The sequence below is a fragment of the Chiloscyllium plagiosum genome, unplaced genomic scaffold (assembly GCF_037043375.1).
Source record: "Chiloscyllium plagiosum isolate Xiang-an unplaced genomic scaffold, Cpla_swu_hap1 HiC_scaffold_5, whole genome shotgun sequence".
In the NCBI taxonomy this organism is placed as follows: Eukaryota; Metazoa; Chordata; class Chondrichthyes; order Orectolobiformes; family Hemiscylliidae; genus Chiloscyllium; species Chiloscyllium plagiosum.
Window position 1 is genome coordinate 63,859,245 of NW_028270143.1, and position 14,192 is coordinate 63,873,436.

General features: G+C 39.3%; 1 protein-coding gene across 1 annotated transcript in view; it reads right to left on the bottom strand.

Annotated features, from left to right (window-relative positions):
* The window catches only part of LOC122550254 (contactin-associated protein-like 2), a 2,045,475-nt gene that overhangs the window by 983,603 nt on the left and 1,047,680 nt on the right, over window positions 1-14,192 (bottom strand). Inside the window, exon 10 of the mRNA XM_087987230.1 lies at window positions 9,759-9,930. Within this exon, the coding sequence (XP_087843356.1) occupies window positions 9,759-9,930 (172 nt within the window). The remainder of the gene's footprint in view (window positions 1-9,758; window positions 9,931-14,192) is intronic.

A 14,192-nucleotide genomic window follows, 5' to 3' on the forward strand; every position in this document is an offset into this window, starting at 1 on the left:
TATTTTCAACGTCCATGCCTACCTATCAAAATTACTTTGTTTGATCCTTTCAAACTCTATGTCCATTTGACCAGGTTCTGTCCTTAGAGTCCTAAAATGTTGTCTGTGGGGTTCTGGAACAGCTCATATGCATTTAAGATGGCTTTCTTCACCTTATCATACTCCCCATGTACCTCTTCTGATAGTGATGCAAATACCTCACAAGCTCTACTACTAACTTTGTTTGAATCAGCAAAACCTACACGGTCACTGGCCATTTCATTTGTTTCACCATTTTCTCAAACAAAATGAAAAAGGATTCCACATTCTTCTCACTGAACCTTGGCAACACTTGGACATATTTAAACAGATCCCCACCAGGCTTTTGATACGACGGGATTGCTCTCCATCGCTGTCCTCATCACTACATCTTACTTTTCGCCTCTACCTTCATGATTTTAAGTTGACTTTAAGTTTTCAGTTCCAATCTCCGAAGCTCAAAAAGTCTCTCTTTCTCCCTTTCTTCTGCCAGGACTATTTTTTCCTTTTCTTTTTCTTCTGCTAGAACTAGTCTCTCTTTCTGCTTTTCTTCTGCTTTCAATTGTAATTCAAACTGTTTCATTTCATTTTTATGTTCAAGTTGTTTAATTTGCAAGTGAATTTTATTTATTTCCAATTATCCTTATGGCAGTTCCAGCTATTGCTGCAATTACCTCCCCTTTTCACACAAAGACAACCCCAACTCCAGCTTGTCTGTCAATTTCAAAAGCTTTGCTTTGCTCACTTGCAAGAAACTCCCAAAATGACTTTTTCCATCCCCAGGAAACTCTCAGTGACTGAAAGAGCAATTACTAAACAAGATACACTTTGTTGAAACCAAGTGAATGCAACACCAGAAATAAAAAACTCTAACTCTCATCACTCACTGCCTTTCAGTCCAATAATCCTAAACCCAACCTGGAATAAGAGATTAAGAGGCCTCAATTTGTTTGGGACCAGACCAAGCCCCTCAAAATTTATTAAGAAGAAAACCTAGACCCCAACTTGGTCTTATTTTTAAGGTGTAAGGCGTTGTGTTCGGAGTGCAATTCGATTGGTCAAACTTTAAGCAAAATACACTTTATTTTTACACTACAGTTAAAATACAGACAAACTAAAAAGAAAAGAATTGGTTCAACGTAGCTTTATCAAAATACTTAACAGTATATATAAACTAGAATCAATTAACTGTTCCAATGTAGTAACATTCAATAAACACACCATTGACAAAGGCAAAATCAGTAAAACAGATTGTCTCACATACAGTTCTAGCAGCAGGAAGAAAACCCCAGCTTTAAGCTGCAACAGATAGAGGAGAAAGAATTTCCCATCCAGCTTCAAGATCCCAGCAACTGCAGAAAGCTCAAACTAAAAGTCCAGGTTCTGTGGGAGCTTGACCCTACCCATTTAGACTGTTTTTATTGTTCCATCTTAAACAAAATCCCAAGGCCTCGCAAATTGTTCAATAGGTTTGAGCATACCACTCGTCACCTCTGTCTCTATTTATCTTCATTAAAAGAAAGAATAAAATACACCCCATCAAGCCAAAATATCATCACATAAGTTGCAACAAAGTAGATGAATTAGACAGGTATTTTGCATTAGACTTCACTTTATAGTGTATTCATTAACATCCCAGGAGCAGATTTATATCAGGAACCAGAATAGACAGAGGAACTCAGCAAAATTACAATCACCCAGAAAATGGTACTGACGAAATCGTTGGAGTTGTTGGCTGACAATTCCCTGTGTTTTGATGCACTTCATCCTAGGGTTTTAAAAGAAGTGGCTATTGAGATAGTTGATGCACTTGTTGGGCTACTTGGAATGGGAAATACCACTTTCACTTGCTGAAGGTAATGGGCAGCTGGTTCACACATGGAAATGATATGATTGGAGTAGAGCAATGCAGAAGAGATTCACTAGGATGTTGCCTGGCCTGCAGCGATTCAGTTACGAAAAGAAACTCATTGACTGGGGTTATTTTTCTCAGAGCACAGGAGGCTGAGGGGAGATCTGATTGAGGTGTATGTAGCTCTGAGGGGCAGAGACAGGGGAGATAGCCAAATTTACTAGTTAGCCACCTCCATTTTCCTCCAAATCATTTATATAAATTGTATATAAATGGTATATTCATAGATATACAGATAAGGTAAGAGGTAACTTGATTGAAAAATGCAAGATCCTGAGGAGTCCTGATAGGGTAGCTGTGGAAAGGATGTTTTATTGTGTGAGAGAATCTAAGGCTAGGATTCACAAATAAGCGGTCACTCATTTAAAACAAAGATGAAGCTGAATAGTTTCTCATGAATGACCATTTGTCTTCAGAACAGTTTTCCTGAAAATGCCACAGCAGCAGAATTATTGAATGCTTCCATGGTAGCGGCAAATAGATATTTGGGATGCAAGGCACCTGGGAAAGCACTTTCCAAATTCATAATCCCTATAGTCTAGAAGGAGAAAAGCAGCAGATGAATGAGAATACCACCACATATAGGTTTCCCTCCAAGTCGCAGACCATCTTGACTTGGGATCATTCCTTCCCTGTCACTGGGTAAAAATCCTAGAACTCCCTTCTTGACAGCACCATGACACTCTGACACCTCAAGTGCAAAGAACAAAGAATAGCATAGCACAGGAGTAGGAACAGGCCTTTCACCTCACCAAGACTGCACCAAGACAGATGCAAAAAACTTTTGCTTCTATGTGGTCCATATTTTTCTATTCCCTGCCTGTTCATGTACCTGTCAAGATGCCTCTTCAATGTAGCTATTGCATTTGTTTTACCACCTCCCCTGCAAGTGCATTCCACACACTTACCACATTTTGTGTAAAAAAAACTTACCTTTCATATTCTTGATTAAACTTTCCCCTTTTTATCCTAAACCTACCCTGGGGAAAAGACTCTAATTATCCATTCTATCTATGCCTCTCATAATTTTGTAAACTTCTATCAAGTTGCCCCTCAGCCTCTGTCATTCAAGTGAAAACAAATTGAGTTTTTCCAGCCTCCTTCCAAGCCAGACAACATGCTGGTAAATCTTGTATATTCCCTTTCCAAAGCAGCCATAAGCTTTTGCTAGTGTGGCAAACAGAATGTAATATTCCAAATGTGGACTCACTAAAACTCTGTACACCTGCAACATGAATTGCCGATTTTTTATGCTCTATGATCCGACCAATGAAGACAAACATGCCATATGTCTTCTTGATCACCTTATCCACTTACATTGCCACTTTCAGAGAACTGTGGATCTGTATGCATTCAGGAAGACGGGTATATTTAATGCCTATAGGGGTTCTGCTATTTACTGTATACTTCCATCCTGCTTTGACCTTCCAACCTCACATTGTCCGAATTAACTTTCATTTACCGTTTCCCTGCCCAAGTCCAGCCTCTTTATAACTTGCAGGGATTCAAGATGTCAGCTTGCTATCACTATCTCGAGGGCAACTGCAAATGAACAGTAAATGCTGATCTAGCCAGCAACACCTACATCGCTCAAACCTATTAAAGAAACAATGCTTGAAAGGTTTTTGGGGTTACATGGGAATGTAAATTTGAGGCTGTGATCAAGTAGCCATGAATGATCAAGCAGGTTCAAGGAACTGAATACTCTTTATTCAAATGTTTGTATGTTAAAATGTCTTTTACTTTTTGACTGTTTTGGCTGCTTTGAGACATTTAATGATATACAAGAGCCCTGTACATGAGAGAATCTTAGTTAAAGGCTAATTAAAGTATGGGAGCATGGATGTTAATAGGTCTGCTGCTGTCTGATAAAATAAACAACTGAGTTTGAGATGTATAAATTTTACATTAACCATCTGAAATCGGTGCACCATTACATTTCTGTGCCAAGAAGAGAATTATCAGTGCAGAATAATCAGCATTTAGAGAAAACATTCACCACCAAATATGTTTAAATGCATAGATTAAATGTCAAAAGTGTCTGAACTGCAAGGACCAAAATAATAATGTTTGGAATCACAGTTTCTTTAGTTTCTGTTCTGCATTACTATATTTCTTGCCAATCATAAACATGGACTGCTAATATTTTGTTCGTACTTACTTTGAAAGCTTTAGAAAAGTGGACGTAAATTCCTTGAACTGTTTTTAATTATTCTACCAGTATAACCATTTGGGAGATTTCATGCTGGACTCTAATCAGTCTTGTTACAAAAAGCTCAGTGTTTTATTTATTAGTTGTATGATATCATTGTTAGCACACATTTTTCTATGTGATAGCATGGCAGCAGTGTACAAGCAGAGATGAAAACCTAGGGAAATTGTATTGAGCTACCAATGAATAATTCAGATATTATATGATTGCCTGCTGACTAGTTTTGGATCAAACATCTAAGTTTTCTACTCACAAATTATTAAGTATTTAAGAGCAGAAATATTTTGTTTTCCCTGTATTGAAACAAACTTCAATATTTGAACAGAAGACACAATTCTGCCTCTGTTTGGTTTTGACTATGGGAAAAGCTCTTCTCTGAATTCCAGATTTGACTATTCTAATTCAGTCTTTGCTGGTCTCACACACACTAACATTCACAAATATTAGATCATCCAAAACTAGAATCCTCTGTCTTAACTAGCAACTATCAACCACAGTCACCTGTCTTTTTTTCTTGAGCTGTCTGAGCCCTAAGCTCTGGAATATTCTCCCAACACCACCCTGTCTCTCTTCTACACTTTTCTATAAGTCACTCTTGTGATGATATTGCTGCTTTACCAAGGTTATGTTGTCCTTGTTTTTTTGAACAGGGGTCACAAAGTTATGGATTCCCAGATATCTGGGTTTATCGACTTGAAGAAGATATTAATTTAAAAAAAAAACACTTCTGCAATGAAGGGGGAGGTTTCATGCTAAATCTCTTCCATCTCTCTCTCCCTCCTGGCAGAACCTAAGTATGATATTACCTTTTCTCCAAGGGGGTGTTTATGGGAACTGTTGCAGGCAACTAGAACAACATCATTAAGCTTGGATAGTCTGTTGGGTTTTCGGATAGTTTAAGTTATTCTGTACTCTGTTCTCTTTTCATTCCGTACTGTGTCAATAAATTCTGTTTTTTCTTTAAAACTGAGGAGTTTTGACCAGCTGCATCATTCCTGGGATATCCACTCCACACCGACTTAAAACAACTAGAAAAGTTAGAGTCTGGGCTTCCTTCTTGAAATGTTTTGAGGGGGTCTGGCCTGGTCCATAATACTCTTCAAAACTTATATATCTTAGACATCTGACCCAATATCTCATTTTGTGGCTTGGTGCTATAAAACACCTTGAGGCATTATAAGGACGCTTCACAAATATCAGTTTCCATTGCTATGTTATTCCCACAGTTACAGAGATTTATTTTAGCCCGTAATGCTAAGGAACACACATTTGTATAACTTATATTTAAAGGTATTGATTATTTCACAATAACATGAGGCTGTGTGCCCCTTTTTATTTGAAGGGATAATTGTTTGCAAAGCATTAATAATAAAATATGCATTTCCAGAGCAACTTCATCGTAATTAAAACATGCAGGACACTTAACAGGAACATAAAGTCATAGAGTCATAGAAATGTACAGCATGGAAATAAACCTTTTAGTCCAACTTGTCCATGCCAACCACATATCCTAAATTAATCCCATCCCATTTGCCAGCACTTGGCCCATATCTCTTTAAACCCTTCCTATTCATAAAACCATCCAGATGCCTTTCAAATGTTGTAATTGTACCAGCCTCCACCACTTCCTCTGGCAGCTCATTCTATACATGCACCACCCTCTGCATGAAAAGGTTGCCCCTTAGGTCTCTTAAACCTTTCCCCTCTCACCCTAAACCTATACCCTCTAGTTCTAGACTCCCCCACCCCAGGAAAAAGACCTTGTCTATTTATCCTATCCATGCTCCTCATGATTTTATAAGCCCGTATAAGGTCACCCCTCAGCTCCAACACTCCAGGAAAAACAGTCCCAGCCTATTCAGCCTCTCCCTGGAGCTCACATCCTCCAATCCTGGAAACATCCTTGTAAATCTTTTCTGAACCCTTTCAAATTTCACAATATCCTTCCAATAGGAAGGAGACCAGAATTGCACACAATATTCAATAGTGGCCTAACCAATGTCCTGTACAGCCACAACATGACCTCCCAACTCCTGAACTCAATGCTCTGACCAATAAAGGAAAGCATACCAAACGCCTTGGACAAATTTACACTGAATCATATAAAGACATTTAAAAAAAAACACATGTCCAAAACAAACAGCACATCAGAGAGCATAAACAGGGAAAGAAAATATGTTCTAACTCTGCTCTGATAAACAATGACATTCTTTCCGAATTACTTGATGTACCTTTGTACTAACTATTTGCAATTCATACACTAAGATGCCCAAATCCCTTTGCAACTCAGAGCTCCACAATCTCTCACCATTTAGATAATATGGCTCTTTTTATTTTTCTTGCCAAAATAGACAATTTCACATTTCAAGTGACAATCTATTTGCTAGGTCTTCACCCATTCACTTATCTTTTGTTTATCCTTTTGTAGCTTTCTAATGACTTCCTCATAACTTAATTTTCTACTTTTCTGTTTGTCATTGGCACATCAAGCAACATCCATGACATTTGGTCCCTTCATTCAAATTGTAAACTTGGAGTTGATGTCTTAGCATTGACCCTTGGGCATACCACTTGTTACATCTTGCCAATCTAAAGATGATCCTTTTATGCCTACCTTTTATTTCCTAATAGTCAATATGCTACCCCCATATTATGAGACTTTTATTTCCGGCAATAACCTTTGACATGGCATTTTATCAAATACCTTCTGGAAATCCTAGTACAATGCATTCACCAGTTCCCTTTTATGCACAGCACACGTTACTCCCTCAAAGAATTCCAATAAATTGATAAAACATGATCTTTCTTTCACACAATTGTTTTGATTCTGCTGATTATCTTCAACTATTCTAAATGCCTTACTATAAGATCTTTAATAATAGTGTCTAACATCTCTTGAGTGACAGATGTTTTGCTCACTGGCATGTTTTCTGAATTTTTACTTCTCGAATAATAAAGTTTCATTTGTTATTAATCTCCCCAACTCTGTGGTAATCTCCCCTTCCCACCTAATGCCTCCAGGCTCATAGTCCCCCAATCCCACACAGCTCATTTCTACCTTCTTCCCAAAATTCACACCCAGGACTTCCCAGACAGACTCATTGTTTCTGCTTGCTGCTGCCCCATACAACTCATCTCTTCCTACCTCAACTCGATTTTTTCTGCCCTTGTCCAGTTTGTTCTCACTTGAATCCTAATTCCTTCATGTCAGTTTCAGAATACCACTTTGCAGGCTCCAGCTGCCTCCTCTTTATCATGGGCATGCAATCCCTTTACATGTCCATCCCCCATCAGGATGGTCTCAGGGATTTCCACCTTTTGCTGGAAGAAAGGCCTGAACAATCCCATCCAGCATCACCCTCCTCCGCTTGGCAGAGCTCATCCTCACTGTAAATTTTTAAAAACTCCTCTCACTTTCTTCACGTCAAAGGGGTGGCCATGGATACATGCTTGAGCCCCAGTAATGCCTGTTTCTTTGTAGGGTATATGGAACATTCCTTGTACCAATGCTACTCCGGCAGCCCCCCTCCAACAAATCTTTAAACTGATGATATCATCGGTGCTGTTTCCCTTTCTTGTCCAGAATTGGAAAAGTTAATCAATTTCGCTTCCGATTTCCATCCCGCTCTCACCTTCACCTGGTCCATCTCTGACTCCTCTCTTCGCTTCCTCAACGTCTCTGTTTCCATTTCTGGGGATAGGCTGGGCCCACCAATATTCACTACAAACCAACCAACTTCCACAGTTACCTTGACGATACATTCTCACACCCTACTTTCTGCAAAGACACTATTCCAATCTCCGCTGCATCTGTCCTGATGCTTCAACAAGGGGCATCCAAAATGTCCACCTTCTTCCTCAACCCAAGGACTCCTCAGCACCATAGCTGACAGGGTCCTCAGCTGGGTTCAGTTCATCTCCAGCACTTCAGCCCTCAGCCCCTCTCTTCCCTCCCAAAACGGAGTTAGAGTCCCCCTTGTCCTCACCGACCATCCCACTGGCATTCACCTCCAAAGGATCATTAACTGCCATTTTCACCACCTCCAGTGGGTTACCACCATTAGACAAATATTCCTCTTCCCTCCCATGTCAGCCTTCCACAAGGACCTTTCCCTTTGGGACATCCTGGTCCACTCCTCCTTCACTTTCAACACCCACCCACATTCTCACTGCACCTTCCCCTGCAGGGGGAGAAGATGTAACACCTGCCCATTTACCTCCTCCCTCTTCACTACCCAAGGGCCCAGACACACCTTGCAGGTGGAGCAGCGCTTCACCTGCACTTCTCAATCTAGTCTACTGCATTCGCTGCTCACAATATGTTCTCATCTATATTGGGGAAATGAAGTGTAGGGTGGATGAAAGCACTGCAAAACAACTACAACTGTGTTTGCAAAAAAGACTTCCAGTTTCCTGTCACTTCAACACACCCTTGTTCACTTCCAACATCTCTGTCTCAGGCCTGCTGCAGTGCTCTTGAATAGCTCAGTGCAAACTGGAAGAACAGCAGCTCATTTTCTGCTTGGGAAGTCTACAACTTTCTGGACTCAATATCAAGTTCAACAATTTTATGGCTTGAGGCCCCCTCTCCCACGTTCTTATCCCAGCCCCTATATACCAAGTCTTGTTATCACATGGTCTACTATCACACACACCCATTGCTAGCCACCGACATTCCCATTGGCAGCTATTCATTCTCCTAAGTTGACTGTCATCTGCTCCTTTGTCTGTCCAACTGTTCTGGTCTCTCTTTGGGCTCTATCTCCACATATTGTTTACTCCTGAACCTCTCCTTCATTCTGTCTTCAGCATAAACACTAACTTTTCTTAGCTACCATCAGGTCCAAGGAAGGGTCTCTGAAACATTAACTCTGATTTCTCTCCATGGATACTGCCAGACCTGCTTTTTTCCAGCAATTTCTGTTTTTGTTTCTGGTTTCCAGATGCGGCAATTCTTTTGTTTTCATTTGCTATTTTCTAATCTAATGGAATCTTCCTCAAATGTAGGGAACTTTGCAAAATTAAAATCAATATTTCAACTATCTCAGTATTCTTTCAAGACCTCAAAATAAAATCCATCAGAACCACAGTAATTGTCAGCTTGCAGCTTCAACAATTTACTCAGGACCAGCTCCCTGATGACTGTAATTTTCTTAGGTTCCTTTCTCTTTTCCATTTACTGATTTACAGCACTTACTGGGAGGTTATCTGCACCCTCTTATTGTATAGACCAATATAACATAATTGTTCGATTAATTTGCCAACTCTTTATTTTCCATTGTTAATTCCCCTTACTCACTTTCTATAGGACCTGTTGTCACTTTGTTTTATCTTTTCCTTTTCAAATGTCCATGGAAGTGCTTACTTTGCCTTTTATATTTCTTGATAACTTTCTCTCATACTTCATTTTTCCCTCTTGATTAATCTTATAGTCATTCTATTCTTTTTATAGTCTGTCCAATCTGCATTCAAAACAAATATGCTCACCATGCTGGTGTAACATTTGCCTGTATTCAAAAACAATATATGCTCACTGTGTTGGCGTAACATTTGTCTGGACTACATTGTTGACACATGATTTATGCTGAAAAATAAAGTTTCTTATTGTTTAATTACCTGTCTATGATAGCACACATGTCAATGTTAACATTGGTGAACTGCCCCAGTTTTCCTTGCTCAACAGCATGTAAGTCAACCAGTTGATCATCCACATGAAGAAGTTGCATACAGCCTTGAAAGGAACGCCGAGAGAGACTCGGTTTTGTGTTGTTCGGTAGAACTGGGTAACCTGAAAAAACAAACATTATACAATTTTTCTTGGTACACAAACTTTGTTCACAAACTAACGATTCCAGAACATTTATATCATTACAATTCTTCTTCAGTTCTTCTTAAGATTCCAATGTTTAAACTTTAAATGAATTGCTCACGTGCTATGTCACTTATGACAAAACAAAAGGATTAATTGTTTCTGCAAGATTCAGGTTTATATCACTGATATTCTTACATTGAACAGAATATACAATCCTTTAATGAAGAAGTAATTTGGTCTGTATATGCCAACCATACCTCAATGTAATTAGCTGAAGAGTCATGACAATGACAAGGGACTTAATTAATTAGGTTTTATTACAATATCCATTGATTTTAAGATGGATTTAACATTTGAGTTAACTAGTTACCTGTTGTGATCTTAATTGACCACAGAAACTACATCTCACAATTTTGGCTATGTCATTAGAAAACAATACAACAGAAGGCAAAGATAATTTGCTGTACCATGGCTATGTCTAATACAGTGAAAAATATTTACATAAATGATTGTCACTGCACATTCAAATGCAATTTATTAGTTAATATGCTTTCCGATTTGCAAAAGAAAGGTGTTACATTGATGCAAGTGCTGCAAATATAATTTTGAAAAATTTGTACAATAGACATTATATTATCTTAGTCCCTGATTTAGAAATGCCATATGGAAACTCATACCTCCTTTTTCCCAATTGCTAAAAGATGATGTGCAGTAGATGAGAGTTCAATCTTTTGATCTAAGGTGACATTTTTGTGACAGGTGACAGGACCAGGGGAAGATGGACAGACATGCACCAGAAAGGATGAGAGGAAAGTTTGAAGAATGTGCAGCTCAGGCTGCCAAGTGATGTGATGGTTGAGCTGGCAAAAAGGGCAGAGCTTGTGTTCAGGTCCTCAACTAGCAGCACAGTGAGGCAATAGGCATGTTTGGATGTACTGGTGTTCAAAAGGAGGTTGGCTATGTAAAGGAAGAGCACAGTAGTTCAGGCAGCATCCAAGGAGCTTCGAAATCGACGTTTCGGGCAAAAGCCCTTCACTTTTCCAGCATCTGCAGTCATTGTTTTTACCCCTTTGTAAAGGAAGAGGTCTATCATTGCAGTTTTCTCATTATGTGCATTCAAGAAAGACAGATATATCATACACACAAGTCAACAGAACAGCAGGGATCTTGAATTTAAAGCAAGAAAGCTCCAACTACAGGAGGAGCAGGTCAATGGTTTCTAGGAAGGGTTGAGTGAAAGTGAAAGAAGATAAAGGATTTTGGAGGGAGGCTTCAAATAACAGCAATAATGTCATGGATGAGGGTGAAAGAGTTGAGTGCAAAAGATGAAAGGTATGTCACCAGTTCTGGGTCAAGCGTGATGTTAATTGTTCCAGCATGATTAGGGGAAACAGCGATGTTGGGATGGCAAATGAAATGGGAGAAAGCATAGATCAGTGTCTAGAATTTTAGAAACAAACAAGGGTGTTAAAGGAAATAGAGGAAGACAATGTTGACACGCGAACCATAACCTTTCAGAGTTCCATAGATTCAGGAGTTGTCCCTCTGGATTTGAAAATTGCACGAGTCCATCCACTTCTTCAGCAGGATGAAAGAGGAAAACCAGGGAATTAGAGAACACTTAGCCTAAGATCTGTGTTGGGGAAATTGATAGAGTCTGTAATTATAGATGGGTTAACTGAGGAAGGGTCACTAGACCTGAAACATTAACTCTGATTTCTCTTCACAGATGCTGCCAGACCTGCTGAGCTTTTCCAACAATTTGTTTGTTTCCGATATATAACTTCCGCAGTTCTTTCAGGTTTGACTGGAATTGTAGATTTAGTTAAGGTCAACTTTAATGATATGAGGCTGAGACTGTCCACAGTAAACTGGGAAAAACTGCTAATGGGTAAAACAACCAAAGAACAGTGGGCAATGTTTAAGGAAACATTTAACACAACACAAAAAACAATTTAAACTCTTGAGAGGAAAACCCCAATTCACAGCAAAAACAGCCTAAGACTATTAAAGACATCAGGGACAATAGCAAACTAAAAGGCTGCCTTACAGGAAGTCAAAAAACAGCAATATCTTGTAATGGGGATGATATAAAGAGCAGCAAAGGGCCAGAAAGCAGCTTAAAAGAGCTAATAAAAAGGTAATGAAAGGAATCTTGTCAGGGATATCAATAAGAAGAAATATTATAGTTACGTAAAAGGAGCAAAATTAGCCCACCAAAGACTGAAAGTGGAGATATTGTCGATGTCTCTGGTGAAATGGCTAACATGCTGAATAATTATTTTTTCTCAGTATTTACAGCAGAAAAGGAGGATGGCTTGTCAGAAGACCTGAGAAAATTAATAGTGGATCAAAGACAGGGATTGAGTAAAATTAGCGTAAGTAAAACATTGATCATGAGGAAATGAATGAAACCAGCGAGTGACAAATGCCTGAAACTTGATGGTTTCCATCCAAGAGTGTTAAGGAAATAGCGGAGGACATTGTAGACACTCTAACTTCTTAGAGTTCCATAGATATAGGTGTTGTGCCCCTAGTTTGGAAAATTGCACATGTCACTTTACTTTTTAAGAAGGGCGAAAGAGGAAAATCAGGAAATTACAGTCTCATTTCTTTGGTGGGGAAATTGGTGGACTCTGTAATTATGGAGAGGATAACTAAATACCATGATAAGTTTTAGTTAATCAGTGACAGCCAGCATAGATTCATGACAGATAGGTCATGCGTGACAAATCTCATTGAATTTTTTGAAGAGATGATGAAGGTAGTGGATGGGGGAATGTCTATGGATGTTGTGTATGTGGACTTTCAAAAGGCATTTGATAAAGTCCACATAAGAAACTGTTAACTAAAGTAGAAACCCATGGATTGTGGGGAAATTATTGACATTGGTTGCCTGGCAGGTGACAGAAAGTAGGGATAATGAGTAGGTAGGAGAAAGTGAGGACTGCAGATGCTGGAGATCAGAGCTGAAAAATGTGTTGCTGGAAAAGTGCAGCAGGTCAGGCAGCATCCAAGGAGCAGGATAATCGATGTCTCGGGCATAAGCCCTTCTTCAGGAATCGATGAAGGGCTTATGCCCTAAAGAAGGGCTTATGCCCGAAACGTCGATTCTCCTGCTTCTTGGATGCTGCCTGACCTGCTGCGCTTTTCCAGCAACACATTTTTCAGCTTCTTCAATTATTTGTTGCAACTATAAACCACAGTTGGAGTTTTGTTTGTTTAACTTACTTTTCAAAGTAACTTTACAGTTGGTTGAAAATTTGTACAAGATTTAAAATCAATAGCAAATTTTTGTGGTGAAGTGGTAGTGACCACCTCTGGGTTAGGAGGTCTTGATTCAGGTCTTTTCGGCTGCAGAGGTGTGTCATAACATGTTTGAACAGATTACCTTTTTTTAAAAAAGACTCAAAAAAGCCAAATAGGATTGTCCAAAAAGTTTGCTTTTTCCCTGCAAATGTATAATTGTGAATTATGCATATTTAATACAGAGAGATTACTTCAAAGAATTGATAAGACAATAGTTCTCATGTCCTTTCCAATCTATCACATTCTGTGGTGGGGCACAACTAGCAACATGAGTTGATATAGCTAATTTCAATATTGGTTTTGCTTGTGTCAGGATCACAAACCCATGGCATCATTATATCATGCAACCAGTAGCAAATGTTTGCCTCTGATTCCTGAACAAGGGCTTATGCCCAAAACGTCGATTCTTCTGCTCTTCAGATGCTGCCTGACCTGCTGCGCTTTTCCAGCAACACATTTTTCAGCTCTGATCTCCAGCATCTGCAGTCCGCACTTTCTCCTAGTTGATTTTAACCTACTGCGAATCCTCTTGCAAGGATGCCTTCCTTGAAGAAGCTCTCTTCCTCCATTCCTGAAGAAGGGCTTATGCCCGAAACATCGATTCTCCTGCTCCATCATGAGTAGGTACTCAAACTGGCAGGACATGACCAGTGGTGTCCCATAAGAATCTGTGTTTGGGCCTCAATTATTCACATCATTTATTAAAAACTATATAATGGCATGAAAAGTTACATACGTGGTAGATGATAACATGAAATTACCGAGGGATACTGATGGGCTGAGTGAATGGGCAAAACCATGGCCAATGGAATTATAAGCAAGTATGAGGTTATGTGTTTTCGACTGAGAAAGGATAGATCTGGGAACTTTCTAGATGGCATGAAGTTAAGTACAATGGATGTCCAAAGAGAGTTGTGGTTTCAGGTACA